The 17,621-nt window shown below is 41.5% G+C and overlaps 1 protein-coding gene and 1 long non-coding RNA gene across 3 annotated transcripts in view; one reads left to right on the forward strand and one right to left on the reverse strand.

Annotated features, from left to right (window-relative positions):
* Nucleotides 1–440: 440 nt before the first annotated feature.
* Nucleotides 441–4,895, reverse strand: LOC122708913. Its single transcript, XR_006345349.1, has 3 exons — nucleotides 4,121–4,895; nucleotides 2,675–2,727; nucleotides 441–1,187 (listed from the first exon to the last, which is right to left on the reverse strand). It is a non-coding gene; the product is annotated as an uncharacterized LOC122708913 (long non-coding RNA).
* A 457-nt stretch (nucleotides 4,896–5,352) lies between these two features.
* RBM20 (RNA binding motif protein 20) overlaps nucleotides 5,353–17,621 on the forward strand; it is a 194,601-nt gene continuing 182,332 nt past the window's right edge. Inside the window, exon 1 of one of the 2 annotated variants that reach the window (XM_043925729.1) lies at nucleotides 5,353–5,678. In XM_043925729.1, the coding sequence (XP_043781664.1) occupies nucleotides 5,497–5,678 (182 nt within the window). In that variant the 5' untranslated portion in view covers nucleotides 5,353–5,496. Of the gene's footprint in view, nucleotides 5,679–5,743; nucleotides 6,323–17,621 lie in introns of those variants that run through there. The other variant, XM_043925734.1, reaches the window with a different exon arrangement.

Here is a 17,621-nt window from a genome sequence, read left to right on the forward strand (position 1 = left end):
ACTAAAGAAATGATAACTCTTTATTAACACCCAGATAACAGTTAATACGTTATGGCTAATGTTGATAGGTTGCTTACACGATTATCAAACTAATAGACTGTAACTGTATCCACATGACTGCTGGGAATTAATGAATTAATTATTCAGTTGTCTCTATTGGGGTTGTTAGGATAACAAAAGACTACTGTGGACAATACATTGTCCAGTGTGTTTCTCCTTCAATCTTCCGGATGATGTTTTGCTTAAAAAAATATATATATATATATTCATGTGCTAAGTGCTGTTAAGAAAGACTAGTTGAAGAAGGAAAGAATTGCTTTGTTGTTAGTGATCAGTAATAAAAAACAATACATGTTTATAGTAAAAAATTTCAAACAGTACATATACTTCAATAAAATTTTATTTCAAATATTCAAATATAAAAGAAGAGAGTTCCTGCCCTTTCCCAACTTCCAGAAGTAATTACTGTTAGTAATTAGTTACTTCTATAATTTTCTATAAATGTTTTATACTCTTTGGTTATACAAATTTAATTATACTGCAATGCTGCTGAGGACCTTGCATTTTCTCCTAAGTGATACATCTTGGAAATTTTTTTCTAGTAGTGCATATAGACCTAGCCTTGCTTTTTCAGGGCTACATTGTATTTCTTTCCATGCAGGGACCATCCTTTATGTAACCAGGCCCCCTTTGCTTAGCATTGTGATGTTTCTGGGTTTTGCTGTTACAAACAATGCCATAGTAAACTTCCTTGCACATGGAACTTTGGTTGTTGCTACAAATAAACCTACCTATAGGATAAATTCCTAGAAGGATAACTACTGAGTCAGTTTCCTTTGTTTTAATTGTAACAGACAGTGCCAACTCATTTTCAAAGAGGTTGTAGCAACTGACACTTTCACCCACAGTATATGAGAATATTTGCAGTCCTGTATTTTTACCAGCTCTGTTTATTATCAAACTTTACAACCTACTAAATAAACTGTTTTTTTTTTCCTTAAGTAGTAATTACACATAGGGAAAAGCAATACATATTAAATGATCTCATCTGCAGAGCTGAATGCTCACAATCACCTTGAATGGAGGACAGCGAGTTGCAGGGAGTCAGACCAGGGTATGAACTTCAATTCCACTATGTATTATCCTTGTGACCTTGGAGAGGTTCATCAAGCTTCTCTGTCTGCAACCTGGTGATAATTAGTGAAATAAGGCACGAGAAAGCTCCTAGAATCACTGTCTGGTACCCAGTAAGCATTTATTAACATTACAGAACAAACTAGTGTGCCAGAGTCCCTGGTAAGTTTGAGAATGACAGAGACCTGGTTTCTATTTCCTGTTCCTTTCTACTACCCGCCCCCCCCCACTAGGCTGCTTAATTTCTTTAAATTTTCTTGCTTATGTCAATTTGGAGCTTGCCTGATAATTTACTGATTAGATAAATATGAGTGGCAGAGTTGAATCACAATGCAGGGGGTATTTTACATTCATTGGAAGATGCAGGCAGTTATCACATCAAAAGAAGACCAGGTGGCTTCTCAGGGTTCTGTGTGCCACTGAGGCAGTGGGTGAGGTTTGGGGTCAGATCCATCTAACTGCAGTTCTGCTTCTGCAGCTTAAAAGTCAGGTGACCTGAGGCAAATTCTTTTAGCCCTCTAGCCTCATTTTCAATTCTAAAACGTGGGTAAGTAACATGGAAACTTATATTACTATATGTAAAATAGACAGCCAATGGGAATTTGCTGTATGGATCAGAAAACTCAAACAGGGGCTCGTATCAACCTAGAGGGGTGGGATGGGGAGGGAGGTGGGAGGGAGGTTCAAAAGGGAGGGGATATATGTATACCTGTGGCTGATTCATGTTGAGATTTGACAGAAAACAACAAAGTTCTGTAAAGCAGTTATCCTTCAATTAAAAAACAAACAAATAAAAACATGGGCAGCTACCTCATGGGATTATTGTGAATATGAAGTAAGTAATAATCTATGAAAGCATTTAACAGCCGACTCCCATGTAGTCATGTATGGATGTGAGAACAGGACCATAAAGAAGGCTGAGGGCCAAAGAATTGATGCTGTTGAACTGTGGTGTTGGAGAAGACTTTTGAGAGTCCTTGGACAGCAAGGAAATCAAACCAGTCAATCCTAAAGGAAATCAACCCTGAATATTCACTGGAAGGACTGATGCTGAAGCTCCAGTGCTTTGGCCATATGATGGAAAGAGCCAACTCAATGGAAAAGACCCTGATGCTGGGAAAGATTGAAGGCAGGAGGAGAAGGGGACGACAGAGGATGAGATGGTTGGATAGCATCACCAACTCAATGGACATGAGTTTGAGGAAGCTCTGGGAGATGGTGAAGGATAAGGAAGTCTGGTATGCTGCAGTCCAGGGGGTCACAAAGGGTCAGATACGACTGAGCAACTGAACAACAACAATAACCTATGAAATGTTCAATATATTCATAGACAGCAAAAGCCTCACTGATCTCAGTTTCCTGGTATGTCAGCAGGGACAGAGCGCTTCTGCAGAGTGGAACAGAGATGTTACAACCCCTCCCCTCTTCCCATTTGTCAAGTCAGGTGACCCCTACAGCCTTTCCCTCAGGTCAGTAACCCCAAGCACATCCTGGTGTGGTGGGGGTGGTGAGGACACAGGGCAGACAAAAGCAAACCTACTAAAGGATTCTTGAGTGGCTGCAACCCCATCCTGGGAGCTTTCTCATTTTTTCCTGGAAAGAAGTGAAACGACATTATGTTAATAAATATTTTTCATTGGACTTGCTTAATATGCTGAATGTCTGACTTGCAAAATGGAAAGTCTTGTTCATTGTTATCCTGGACAATATTTTGAGGGGATCTGAGGCAGGTCCAGAACGAGCTTTAGGTTTTTGCTGCAGTGTTTCTCTCTCCCTTCACATCTGCTTCAAGTTTCAGTTCTCACATAACACATATGCTGCAAATATTCAGCTATACTCACAGAAATGGGGCTTCTTAAAAACACTTTCTGTATTATTAATTTTCTCCATTTGGGGGGAAATTTTCAACTTACAGAAAGGATGGAAGAAAAGTCTAATAAATACCCCAGATGTATCACTGTTATTTTGTCACAAAAGCTAATACATTATTTTTGAGATACAGAGAGCTGCATTTATATAATATGAATTTCCTCTCCTCCCTCCCTTCCTTTTATCCTTCCTCCCCTCTTCCCTCCCTCCTTTCTTTCCTTCCTTTATGTTTCTGTCAGGAAAAACATTATGAGGATGGATTAAGTTATATCAATATGACTTCCAAGCATTCGGCTTCCTAGCGTTTGAGATCTACTGTTCTACTCGGTTGTAAGGTTGGAAGATAAGGACTCACTTTTGTGATAACTGCCAAACTGGATATCTCTTGTACCAATTATGCATCAATTATGCAGGATACATTATCTCTAATCCTAACAGTGACTCTGCAAGTCAGGGTCTCATCACTGCCAGTTTACGTATTTGGTAACTGACACTCAGAGAGACTGAGTCACTCGACCTCTCTGGTAAAAAGTGATCTTTTTTTGACTACAAAGCTGTCTTTCACAAAGGTTTTGGGGGATTCTCAGAGGGATATTTTAATACAAGCATATGGAAAGTTTTCCTTTCTGGGAGAGTTGCAATGTTAATTTCAGATCATTTCCCTCAACCAAGGGAGGAGGGGCAGTGGAAGGTAGAGTTTTATGAAAACCATAGTCAGTACTTTGGTGATAGAAACTGAAAATGATGAACTAACCACTCCTAGAGCCCAAGAGGACTCCGGGACAGCGTTTTACTAGCCATATATAGTTGAACAAATAAATCACCCTGACTCACCTCATTTGTGCAATGAATAAACAATTGGCTCGTCTTTACCTGGGTTTTCTGGTGAGATTCAAATTTGCGAACTGTGATTACTCTTATGAATACAAGGCATTGGGTGTATCATTTTATCTATAACGGGAAGGAGGGAGAGAGAGAGAGAGAAGAAGGAAGCCAGGGAGTGGACAGGACACTGTGTGTACAGGAGAGAGGGAGGGTGGGGGAGGATCTAGGTAGGATGACAGCAAAAGGGAGGCTAAACTTCGTGAAACTGGCAGGAAAGTTGACAGAAACTCACAGTCTAGGGAGAGAAGAAATCATCTTTCAGGGGATTCAATAGTTGCTGGTCCCCAGAGGATTCATCTTCAGAATTCTCCTCCACGTAACTGCGGGAGGAGGATGGGTTTGCTTGAGACCCCCGGGAAGCTTCGTTCCAGGCCCGGGGGCACCCTGGCGTGCGCTTTGGCTTCCAGGGCACCCAAGGGACGCCTTTCCTCGTTTCTCGGGGCTGCCCGTGTCAGGATTTAGAAAGTCGTGTGTCCGACAGACGGTAAGGATCTCCAGGGTAACCACACTCCGAGGTCTTTGCCCAGCTTCTGGCACCACTTCTGCCCAGGTGCCTCCCAGATCTCTGCCGGTGCTCTAGGACATTACACTGCACCTCGTGGGGTGACTGCTGAGCGCGACGCCCGCGTCCACAGCCGTGAGCCGCTGTGTGCAGGTGAGCTGGCGCACTGCGGCTCCCGCGCAACCAGCAGAGCTTCGGAGGCGGCAATCCTGGGGAGTGCGATGGTAGCGAACTCCTCTTCATCCTTTACATTCCTACTGAGATTTGGCCAATAAATAACAAGAATAAAACATACACGTGATTTTGTCTTTGCGCTCGCGGGACAGCGGCAGGTATTTTAGGAAACTGGGGAAATAAATGAAGAGAAATCACGGCGGCCCCACAGGCTGCGTCTGGGGATTGCCAGTTTGGAGAGCCCGCGGGTCCGGTCATCTTAGACCTAGGGTTACCAGTCCCACCGACCTGAGGGAGTTCTGGACTTTCCCCCCCGCGGGTTCGGGCCCCTCAGCCACGAGTGGCGCTGGCTGGGCACCAGCCGCGGGAAGGTGCCAAGGCCCGCGCACCTCGCGCTGGCGATGCGCGCAGACGCCCGGGTCGCCCTCGGTCCGCCCCGCTTGGCAGGAGCGCGCAACGCCGCGCGCGCCGTCCCCGGGGACAGTCCGGAGGCCGCCGGCTAGCGGGAGAGGCTAGAGCTCGGCGTCCGGCGGCGCGCGGCCGTGTGTCTCGCCGCCTTACGCGGTGGAGCTGCGCTGCCGAGCGCCGACCCGGGGACCCTGAGGGCGCGCGGGTGGCGGGTGGAGAACGCAGCGCCCAGGAGCTGCGGGCAGAGCTCCCCGGACCACCCGGGCGCCGAGTGTCTCCCGCTGGCTGGGAGACGCCCCCTGGCCCCCACCTCTGAGTGGCCCGGCCGGGCGAGCGGGACCCGCGGGAGGAGGCGGAGGCGGCGCCGCCGGGACTGCCTCCTCCCCGCCCATCGCGTCTCCTCCCCGCGCTACCGGGAAGGACAAGGGGACTGGGTGCGGGGACCCCGGCCAGTGAGCGCCCGTGCCCCGGGCCGCCCCTCGCGCGCGCTCTCCCGCCGCGAGCCCGGGCCGGTCTCGCCTCACATGGTGCTGGCCGCAGCCATGAGCCAGGACGCCGAGCCCAGCGGCCCCGAGCAACCGGACAGAGATGCCCGCAGCGTGCCCGGCGCCCCGGCGCCCCCGGCGCCCCCAGGCCCGCGAGGGATGCAGCCGCCGCCGCCGCCGCCGCCGCCGCCCCAAGCCAGCCTGCCCCAGATCATCCAAAAGTAAGAGGAGGGAACGGGGAGCGGGGACCTGGGTGCGCTTGGGGGACACGCCCCGGGCGCCCCCTTCTGTGGCGTCCTCTCTCCCCACCCGGCTAAACTTCGCTCGGCCGCCTCGCGTTTGAAGTTTTCTTGCCCTCCCTCTCGGCAGGGTTGGTGTCATTCCGGCTGTTCGTCAGTTTGGGCAGAGGAAAGCCAAGCTATTTGGGGAAAATAATTTTGTTCTTTCTCATCCCCTTTCTTTTCTCTACTGGCTATTTTGAACTCAATTAGCTCAATTCAGGGGGAAATGGCCCAGAGACGATATTTCATCTTTCCAGCCCCAGGAGGCCGCTGGAACGTATGGAGAATCGCGCGCGAGTGTGTGCGCGCGCGTGCGGGAGGGCGCGTCAATAAAACGCCCGCCCGAAGAAACCACCTTAAATTGTGACCCTGAAGTCAATCAGTGATACTGGGTACAAAGGGTACCGAGGGTTTGTGGACAACATCGTTTGCTTTGCCCCGCAAGAAGTGTTTACACTTTCCAAGAAGGCCCTTGCGAAGAGTTCTTAGCAGCGGAACCGTTTTCCATTAATGTTAACCATCTCTTGGTTCGGGTGATCCGTGCGGCTTGGGCTGCGAATATTCCGGGCCGGACGTCCCAATGCGTGAGTAGGTTGGGCATGGCCAGTGTGCTCTCAGAAGCTCTATTCAACCATCTCGGGGGAGATAAAAATAAAAGGGTGAGGTTCCGTTCATTCTTTCGAGATTTTGTTGGACAGTTTAAGGCCTAGAATGTTGGTTTGTTGAAAAGATCTTTATTCTCCTAAAAATTTCCCTCAGCCTGTAGTGAAGTTCTCGAAAGTAGGGTAAGAAGTGTTGGAAAGCCTGGACGATGAGTGCTTTGGCGAAACTGGAGAAAGTAAGAGAAATAAACACAAGTACAGCAAAATCAGTCCTATGTAACAAAGTGGAGGTTTTCCAGCGCTGCTGTGTTGATGCTTTGAGTTATGAAACCTATTAAAATGTAATAAGAGAAATAACCAGTGATGGGGCATAAATGGAAGTAAATATTGTTTTTAAGACTAACATGTCATGAAAGAATAGTGAAAATTTATGTTTGACATCAAGGAACGTTGGTATTGTGTTGCAGAACAAAATGGTTCCCCCCCCTTTTTTTTTGACTGGTAGAATATTAAAAGCTCCATTTATGACAACTTTTGGCTTTAGTTTGATTTTATAAAATTTTTCAACTACCTACAAGTAGCTAATTATTTGAAAATGAAAATATTTTATATTGTTATTCTGTTCCCATTGTTTGGCAAGTTATTTCAGCTAAGTAAGTATGATGGACAGTTTAAGTACATCATTACTAAAAATTTCTCTTTAGTCCTTAATGTAAATATAAAGTAACACAGAAGAGATGTTTAATACCTAAAGTTTATTTAGTAAAAGAGGAAAAAACTCTATTGACTGATTATTAATTGGGAAACATCTAATGTGCTTCTTACCAGTGTCTCGTGGCTTGAAATTAGGCTGCACAGTAAGTTTACTGAACTTGTTTTGGTATGGTAATCACCCTACATTTTCCAGTCACTTACTTTTAATTAGGAAAAAGCCAAGAATTTTATGTTCACAGAAAAATCTTTGGAGATGGATGTCTGACTATGAAACATTGCCCGGTTGAAAATAAAGGCTATTTTTGTGGGAGATGAATCATTTCAAGTATATTTCAGTTACCTCATGTAATGAAGAATTAACCTTGTAAATTCACCCCCATTTTGAAAATTCCACCCTTGGAGTATTTTACTTTAATTGATGAGCCTGAGCTGTTCAAATATGGCCCCTTCTGCTAGTAGTTCCCGGATGGAGACCTCAAGGACTGCCTGATGGCTCTTCCTTGTTTTGTGGGTGACAGATCAGTCTTCAGGCGCCAAGTCCAAGGCTGGTGAATGTGCGCATGGGATTTGATGTTTGTGCGCTTATGTTTCAGTCTTTCTTTTTATAAGGATGACTTGGGTTTTGTGCTCCCCTGATCACCCAGTGTGATTCTGCTGGAAGCAGGCATAACATGACAAATGCTTTGCAGGTCCATCTTTAATGCGCTGAAACTTGAGCAGGTTATTTTGAAACTGCGTTTGCATAATTTAATCTGAGCAACCATTTTTATGTAGTTATGAGGTGCTGTTTGCATCAGCCATCTTTGAGAAAATGTGGCGTGGAGAGATTGCTCTCAGCGGCAAAAGAGTTGTCCACCTCTTGATTTGAGAATTTTGGGAAGCTAGAGCTTTGGGTGTAATTCTCTAGTGGAAGCATGTTAAATGTGCTGTATTGGGGAAACTTGTGTTTTTTCTAGTTATTTAAATGAAGTTATGTAATTTGTAAGAGGAGTTTTGATTGCTTTCAAAATGATGAAGATATCAATCTTCATGTTGCCTAGCCTTTAAGGATTACAATAATTTTTTCACTTAAAGTCTGTGTTTGCTGATCTTCTTTAATAACATTTTCATTTTGGGTGACATGAATGATTTTGGTAAAGTAACAGTCATGATGGTAATACATACTGAATTCTATTCACCTACGTTACGTTTGGTCTTAAGAGAATGAGGTGTGACAATGAATAATGTGATTGACTTTGGGGTTGATTTTATGGAATCTAGTCTCTGTATTTATGAAGACTGCATCAAAAGTTAACTACTGTGGAGTTCTTTTGTCCTGTTCAGGTGTTTTAGTTTTCTCACTGTTGTATTGTTAGCTTCAGTCAAGCATGGCGCATGACCTCTCTACCCTTGTTAACCCCTGACTCCAGGCTAGTATTTGCATTACCTATGAAGATTATCAGCCATGTTTAGACACATATAACTAATGTCTTATAAGATGTGTGTTTTAAACGTGCATTCTCTAAGCTGGTCAATGTGGAGATATTACTGAATAAAATCTGAAGCATTATGTAAGCGATTTGGGCAAAGGAATTATAAATAACACCTTAAGAGATTTGGAATAAGTTTAGGAAATCAGAATAATTTGAGAGCTTAAAAAATATATATTATCTTCCTATGAACAGAAATAGAACAACATTGATATGTGTCAGTGAATGTTTTACAAGGATTTATCTCCTCAAATATTCACAATATTTTATTTTCAAAAGTATTTTATTTTTTAACTTTGTGCTTTATAATCAAACCTAATTCTTGATTTATAAGAAGTTATTTATTAGTCCTGATGAACATCAGAAATTTCAATTTTAGGTTGTAAGTTTTAAAACTCTTCAGAATGAAAGCAGAGTCATTGATTCTGTGTGCAGTGTGGAAGTCGGTTGTCAGATGCAGTTAGAAAGTGTGATACTAATCATGATGAAAATTAACCAAGCAAGCACACACATCTATGAAATGAGCACGCAGGTGATTTTCCTGAATTATTTGGTTTGCAATGAAATACTCCTGGCTAATGCTTGATGTCAGGTTGCATCTTTAATTTGTACATTGATGACTTATTTTTTTCCTTTCTGGATTACTTTGGTATGAAGTGAATAAAAATCAATTATGAAAATGGAAAAAGTTTTGATTTAGCGTTTGATAGTGTCACCTGCGTGTGTTGTGATTTATGAAGATATAAATCCAGTTTTGATGCTTTTACAGTCTTCTGCCTGGAGCTAAGACGCTGGCCAGCTGTGTCTTCAGTGCACAGTGCTCCCTGGATCAGCCGAGGGAATATTAGGAGTAGTCACTGTGATTGCAGATAATTTTACAGATGTCTTGCATTTGGAAGGGTCTCCATGTAACTCTTAGTGTGACACTCAGGCAAGTTGTGTGTGATGTCCACTCACTTTAATGGGCATGTTGACAATTACTTCCAGAATCTGAGAGAAAATAAGAATTTGCCAAAAAGGGACATTATCTCAACTCATACTTGGTCCTGTTCTGAAAAGAGGTTGGAATTTCTAACATCTGTGCCACTTTCTGACATCAGTTTGAGTCCATTTTTAGAGGAAACAGGGATACACTTGTAGAAGGAATTTTGAAAATTTTAAACACCATCTTAAACTGCACATAAGACAAGCATTCAGCAGGAGAAAACATCTGAGAGGATTAAGCATTTACCCAAAACAGCGAGGGTTCTTGACATTCTGAAAAGTTTCTTTGCTTCACTAGAAAGCCTATTAAGGTTGTTTTTTTAAAAAAGAAATTTTGCTTGAGGGTTTGTTGTGATAAGTACTTTTAGATAGTAAGTGTAGCCATCCAGTTACGAGTGTTTTCTCAAATTGCCAGAGATCAGTTTTATGAAATGTAGTACATTATTCCCATTAGTCACAGTAAATGACTGTACATATGGTGTACACAGAGCTTTTCTAATGCCAGTGCTGCAGAGGAAGAAAAAGAAGACAAACTTTATCACCCATTTTATTCTTCTGTCCACTTATTCTCTTGCTACTGCTTTAGCAGTTCATTAAATTAACAATTAAAAAAACCCATGTCTATCAGTTGGAATGTGGACTTTGATCTGTTAAGTTATTTTTGCCTATGCATAAAGTCACCAGAAGGGAAAAAACCCCACCAGGATCGACTCACAGTGAAATGATCCCCCATTATCCAGTTTCTCTCTCTCTGATTTATTTTTCTTGTGGCTGTAGGTTCTTGACTCCAGTTGAACAAATATTTCTTCCCTGACCACAACAGCTAATCCTCAAATGAACACACCAGTATAGCTCAGTTCACATCTCTGATAAACAAGAATCTACAAAATGTTAGGAACTGAGATCCGACCAAGGGATAGAATTAAAACAGATCGAACTAAACTTGAAAAATTAGAATGGAAGAAGTTTGAGACAGTGGAATTAAAACTCAAGGCAAATTCATCCTCCTTGGGCCCTCCGTCAGGCAAAAGCTTGAAGGGGTGTCCTGTGCCACAAAATTCCACTTAATCTGATTTTTATTTCCTGACACAGTAATTATCTTGTTTGGGATGGTGTAGCCGATACGATTTTGTGTATTTTAACAAGGAAAGTCGCTGTGGATCCACAGCTGGTGTGACTGACTGATGGCTGTGTTTAGAATAGTGCATTGAAAAAGTTTTGCAGAAAGTAAAGTGATCCGTATTCCAGAATTGGGGCAAAAGACGGTAATTAGCGGCTTGTAGAAAGGAGCACATGGCAATTCGCTTTCTGGTTAATGAACCTGACATCTTGCTGATGTGTGTGTTCTGGAAGCTTCATGTTGCTTCTTCCCACCAGTGAGAAGACTGGGAAATCCTGACTTTAATTAAGTAGGCACATTTTTAATCAGGAATGTGAATTTGGCTTCCAACAACCACCAAGGGGATATTGGCGGTGGGCTGATATTTTGCCTGGCACAATGGGTGGTCACTGTTAATTCCACCCAACTAAGGTTTCAGTCTTTGACATTTTCAAGGCAGCAAGTTGGGGGTATTTTGGATTTAAGGCATATATCCATCTAATAGGATAAAGTCTTTACAGTGGCAGAAGTTACAGACAAGTTAATTGAGCCTCTCTTTTCCTACAACTCCTGCTAGATTTTATAAGATAAATAAGTCCCCTGATAGTTTACAAGGAAATTTTTCCAGCTTGCTGACAGCAGCTCTGTCAGGGGGATGGTCCATACTGATGTGAATGTACTTTATGAGCAAAACAAGAGCTGTGAAGCAAGTTGTATGAGGATGTGTTAATAACTTGTGGCTCAGTTTGCCAAATAAATCTTTCCATGTGTTCGAAAGCAAAAGGCTGAAGGTCATGCCTGCATTTGGGGGTGGTTGTCACCCCATGAAGATAGTTTTCACGCCACTTTTCCCTTCTTTAATGTGGGTATTTGCTTCAAGGATGCACCAGAGCTCTTTGCTGCTCTTTCTTGCACCTGCTTTCTCTGGATCACAGTAATGACCACCAGTGCTCAGTTGCCACTTCCACTCTGATCCGAACCTTAAAACCTCCATTCACGGCTGTCTAAACATCTGAAATAGTTTTCATTTGTGCAGCTTGTCTACAGACTCTTCCAGATGTGTTTTTGGTTCTTATTAGACCCACCCTTAAGCCTGACCTCCAGTGCCATGATGCTGAAGGAATAGACAAGGTAATATATATTTTAAAGATGTGTTCATTTCACAAAGTTACTTCTTTGGCTCTATTTTGAATTCATTAGTGAATTGAATGACAGGTAGGATCTTTCTGGTGTTGTCAAACGTAAAGTGAGTATCTTTGTTTTAAATTAATAGATGGGTTTCTGACAAAGAGGGTCAGAGAGGAAAAAGAAACCCTGGATTGGGAGCGGGTAACCTGGACACATCAATTAATCTTCCTAATCCTGCTTCTCCAGGGGTTGGAAATGATCAATGTCAGTTCTTTCCAAGAATAAAATTATGTGAATCCCCAGGAATATTGCTGAGTAGTTATCACTGTAGGATGCCTCTCCTTGCCTCCACATCTGATGGAGAATCAGTTACATTTTAATCAAGGGCTCAGGTACATGTTTGTGAGACTGATTACTCATGGAAACAACAGTAACCACAAAAAGAGAATTAAAAGTTTTCTTCAGCACTTGCAAAATATATTTGGATCAATGACATAATTTTAAAACAGAAAGGTAGATACTAATGTCAGTGAAAAGGAGGGCATTTCATACTGTTTCCTAATTATTACCAACTTTTAAAAAATAAAAACAAATACTTTGGAATGTTCATTATTTTGGAATGTTAAAGTGAATGCTTGAGTCTGTAGAAAGAGTACTGTTCTAGTAATTTTCATGCGTCTAAATTAGATTGTATTGAATACAGGCAGGTGGGAGTGTGTTCGGCGCCGTTATTATTTTTAAAGGCAGAAAACATAAGCATAGGCCGACAGACGTTTGGAGGAGCCTGCCGGCTGCCCAGACTAGGACTTGATGTTGCCTGGTGCACTCATTCGCTGCAGCGTGGGCCGCAGACTCGCCCAGAACTCAGCGCCGGCAAACACTTTGCAAAGAGATCACAGTTATCCTGAAGCTGGGCCTCGGGTTTCTGCGTGCCTCCTTGAATCAAACAGATCAAACATTGTTTCCAGAGCATTCTAAAGCCCAGGTCTCCTCAGGGCCTTGTGTCCTCCTGGGCTGGCAGGGTCACTGTAGTCTGGAGTTATGGGAGAGCCTTTATTTAATATTTGAAAAGAGATTTTTTTTTTAACTTTCTGTATGAAAAGGGAGAGGGGTAGTGTGATTAAATCTTGATTTAGACACTTTGTTATTTACATAATGAGGATGAACCTGAGGATATTTATTGCAGCATTGGCTAGAAGGACAAAAATATTAGAAACCACCCAGATGTTTCTCATTGAGAAAATAAATCATGTGCTTGTATAATAGCATGTACCATTCATCCATTAGATTGATGCCATTATTCTATATTTGTTAATATGGATTGTAAACCATATAATATTGTTAACTAAAAGAATTACAAACAGCACATATATGGGGGTCTTGTGTTTTTTAAAAAAAAATTTATGAGCATGTGCTGGTTCCTCAAGCCTGAAAAACCATCTAAAGAACAAATAAAAGATATTAACAGTGGTCCTAACTCTAGGTGGTGCAATTATAGTGGTTTGTCTTTCTTTTTTCCCTTTTTATACTTTTTTTTTTCCAATGAGCATGTATTAATTTTCTAATCAGAGAGGAAAAACTTATTTCCATTAAAAAAAATAGGAATAGACTTTTCACACTGGCATTGCATGTTGTCTTTAAGACTGAATGTGCCATTAGCATCTTAAATTTTAGATCTGGAAGGCATCTGAGAGCTGCTTTAGCCCAGCCCCCCTGTTTTTCCAGGTAAGGCAAGTGAGCATCAGAGAAGCCAAGAGAATTGTTTGAAGTCATAGAGCAAGTGGTGGCCAGGCTAGGATAAGAATCCTCATATTTCTGTCTGTTGCGTTTTCTGCTATTGGCCCTTTTTTCCTGCCTGGAAATGAGGGAGAAGGAAGTGGAGAACATTCATAGACTGACCTTTTTATCTGCCAGCTCTAGTCTACTTGACCTCTGAAAGAAAATTTTGCAAATTATCTCTGGGTGTGTTATCTCCTCCCATCTCTCCCCACAAAGATCTTTCTGTTTTCTTTTTTTTTTTTTTAATTATTTATTTATTTTTGGCTGCACCGGCTCTTCATTGCTTTGCCGGGGCTATCTCTAGTTGTGGCAAGCAGAGGTGACTCTGTTGCTATGCTCGGGCTTCTCATTGCGCTGGCATTTCTTGTGCCAGGCTCTAGGCACGCCGACTTCAGTAGTTACAGCACGCGGGCTCAGTAGTTGCGGCTTGTGGGCTTTAGAGTGTGGGCTCAGTACTTCCCGCAGAGATCTCTCTACATGTGGGGGTAGGCTGGGTCTCTCTAGGGCATCTCACACTCTGTTCCATACTTCCAAACAGAAGCAGTGTCATGTATTTTTCTTGAGCATCTGAAGGTAAATTGCATAGCCATGATTCTGTTGTATCTAAGATGGTTAGTCTTACTTAAATGATGTTTCCAATAAACACTTGATTTTTAACTTTTTCCAGTTGTAAGACATTTGTGAAATGAAATTTTCAGAAAAATGTCTCATATTGCAATTCTTAAACCCCTCTGGTTCAGATTCAAGTGCATTGTTTATGGTTATCTCTTTTAATTTAGCAAGTGTACCTGCTCTTTTCTGCTCTTCGTGACCAAAGATTCCCCACTATAGAGTGAACCATGATCTGGGGACTTCCCTGGCAGTCCAGTGGTGAAGACTCCGTCTTCCAGTGCAGGGGGCAGGGGTTCAATCCCTGGTTGGGGAATTAAGGTTCCATATGCAGTGGGGTAGAGTCAAATATTTAAAAAAATAAATACATAAGAAAATAAGAAGAAACCATGATCAGGATGTATTTGTTGTTTCCTCATGGCCAGATTCAAGTTAAGCATTTTGGCAAGGATATGCATTCAACAGGTGATATATGTTCCACTAAGTTTGATCCCTTGGTTAACGTGGTCACCACCAGATCTCTCTATCTAATCTGTCTATGATTAGTAAGTTTTCTTTGGAAGTGAGACCCTATGAGACCCTCTGAATACCCTGTTTCCCAACAAACTCTCATCTAGTGGTTTTATCTTTTAACTCGACCACCTTAAACAAACAAACAAACAAAACCCTTCTCAATGAAATTCCTGGAACTGGAAGCTTAACTATCACTTTAGAATGGGTTAATTTGGATAAGCAGATTAAATCAGCCTTGCAAATATGTTTGCATTGTTATCTGGAGCCTCTGGATTTTTCTAGCCTTGACCTGATAAGGACTTAATTGATGGGCCTGATGCTTTCCACCTCTGAAGACATTCTGTCCTGAGCTGCAGTACTTTTTAATGTCCATACAAAGTCAATATAAACCCCTTTTAATGTTGAAGCAGTGAGTGGGCGATAATGTCGTTTTTGTTAGTTGGCACAATTTGGGGGGCATCCTCAAAGCTCGGTTGACTCTTTGCAGATACCTTTAATCTCCTTTTTCAAAATCACTGTATGAAGCCAACTTTAAAAATGACTGATGACTTGCCCTGGGGCCTAAACTGGATGAGTCTTGGAGCTGGTCTGTGACTACCAGTTTGTTCATGCTTTTTAGATTTAAGTCACAACTATTTCTGCCTCTTCTCGATTGGTACTCTTATTTTCATGCACAAAATATGCATGGGTGGGGAAAGTAGTGTGGAGTAGTGAGAAGAATCAGGAGCAAGCGTGCTCTGTGTTCTGGCTTCAGCTTTCCCACCACTAGTGCTGAGCCTCAGTGTTCCCATCTATAAAAGGGAATAGTAATAATTACGTGGATAACATTGAACATTCATTGCGTGATTCCTGTGAGTCAGCCAATAGTCTCAGCACTTTATGTATGTTTAATCCATTTAATCTTTTAATCCAACAATAATCCTGTGAAGTTAATGCCCTTATTCACCCCATTTTACAGATGAAGAAATCAAGTCACAAACTTCAAAGGACTCAACAAAGCTAAGGAAAATAGTATTTATGAAAGAACTGGCGGTTTGGGGCTGGGATGGGAGAATGTTATATAAATTCAAGTGATCATGTCATCTGTATGTAAATATCTGCATCCTCAAAATAATCTATTAAAAAACCTATTATTTACAAAGAAAATATTATTATGGAAAGATTACTGAAATAAATTTGAAACTCTGTCAAATTTAATTTGAGACGAACTAAGCAGTCCAATTAGAAACCCCTTTTTCCGTTTCTGGTAGCTTTAAGTATTACTTTTGGTTTAAAGTGAAATCCATATCCCAATTTAAATTCCAGGACCAAATCTGACTCTGGCATTTGATTCACTGTCTTATTCTGTTGTTATGCATGTTAGGCAAGATCTGAACTGGATGCTCATGGAGAGTACATAAACACTTATAATCCTCTTAGCATGTGCTCAACTAATAACAGATACGATCGTTTGATTTGCAGAGTGAGCCTCTGCAAAGTTCTACCTGACCATTTTTGAACCAATTCAAAAAACCAGGATTCAGCAATGATTAAAGTGTCCTAGGCTCCTATTAATAGCAAAGAGAATTTCTGACTTGAAACATGGCCACATCAAGCTCGCTTAGTCTCCACCAGACATACTCTTGAACAGTTTTAGCAGACACTGTTACAGGTGTTCTTTTGCTTTAAGAAACCATTGAATGGAAAAAGCACACTTATTAGAACCAATAAATCAGGGAAAGATTGTTTGCCTTTGACCTTCAAAAGGGTTTATAGCAAAGATTCTTTAAACAGTGAGTTCCCCCGTGTATTTCAAATAGAAATTTAGTAAGTGTAAGAATTTAAGAGATCCAGGGATAATTTTTAAAACATTTGTTGGTCTTTTCTCAATTTTGCAGAAGTGGAATTGAAGTTCTCTAAGTGGTACATGTTTAAAGCATCCATCAGACAATAAAGATAGTAAACATTTGTATCACCCCCAAGAGTTTCTTCATGCCTTTTATACTTTATCCTTCTCTCTTTTCCTTAACCCCCCTCCTCTCAGGCTACTAGTGATCTAGGATTATAGGTGAGTCTGCATTTTTTAGAATTTTGTACAAATGAAATCATAGTATGCACTCTTTTTGTTACCTGGCTCTTTCACTCACATAATGATTTGGGGGGAAATAATATTTTTCAAAACTGTGATAAAATACATGTACATTAACCATTTTAACGATTTTCAAGTGTAATTTGGTAGTTTTAAGTATATTCACAGTGTTGCTTAACAGTTTCTACTGTCTGGTTCCAGAACATCTGCATCACCCCGAAAGGAAACCCTGTCCTCATTAAGCAGTTATTCCCTCCTCTCCCAGGCCTCTGGCAATCACTAATCTGTTTTTTTCTATGTCTATGTACTGGCCTATTCTGGACAGTTCATATAAGTGGAATCATATAATATGTGGCCTTTTATATCAGCTTTCTTCCACTTAGTGTAATATTTTCAAGGTTCATCCATATTGTAACATGTATCAGTATGTCATTTCTTTTTATTGCTGAGTAAAATTCCATTGTATGGATTTGTTTTTCCATTCATCAGTTGATGGATTTGGGCTGTTTCTACCTTTTGACTATTGTGAATCATGCTGCTATGAATTTTGTGTGCAAATTTTGGCCTGAAAATCTGTTTCCAACCCTTTTGGGTATGTATCTTGACATGGAATTGCTGAGTCATATGGTAATTCTGTGTTTAATTTATTGAGGAACTTCCAAAGTGTTTTCCAAGTGACTGAACTGTTTTACATTCCCACCAGTAATGAATGAGGGTTCCAGTTTCTTTCCAACTTTACCAACACTTGTTATTTTCCATTCTTTTTTAAAAAAATTTATGGCCATCCTAGTGAGTGTGAAGTGGTATCCCATGGTGGTTTTGATTTGCATTCCCTAATGACCAATAATGCTGAGCATCTTTTCATGTGTTCGTTGTGTTTATCTTTTTCAGAGAAAAGTCCTTTGTCTCTTTTTAAAT

This window comes from Cervus elaphus, chromosome 15, assembly GCF_910594005.1.
Source record: "Cervus elaphus chromosome 15, mCerEla1.1, whole genome shotgun sequence".
Taxonomy (NCBI): Eukaryota; Metazoa; Chordata; class Mammalia; order Artiodactyla; family Cervidae; genus Cervus; species Cervus elaphus.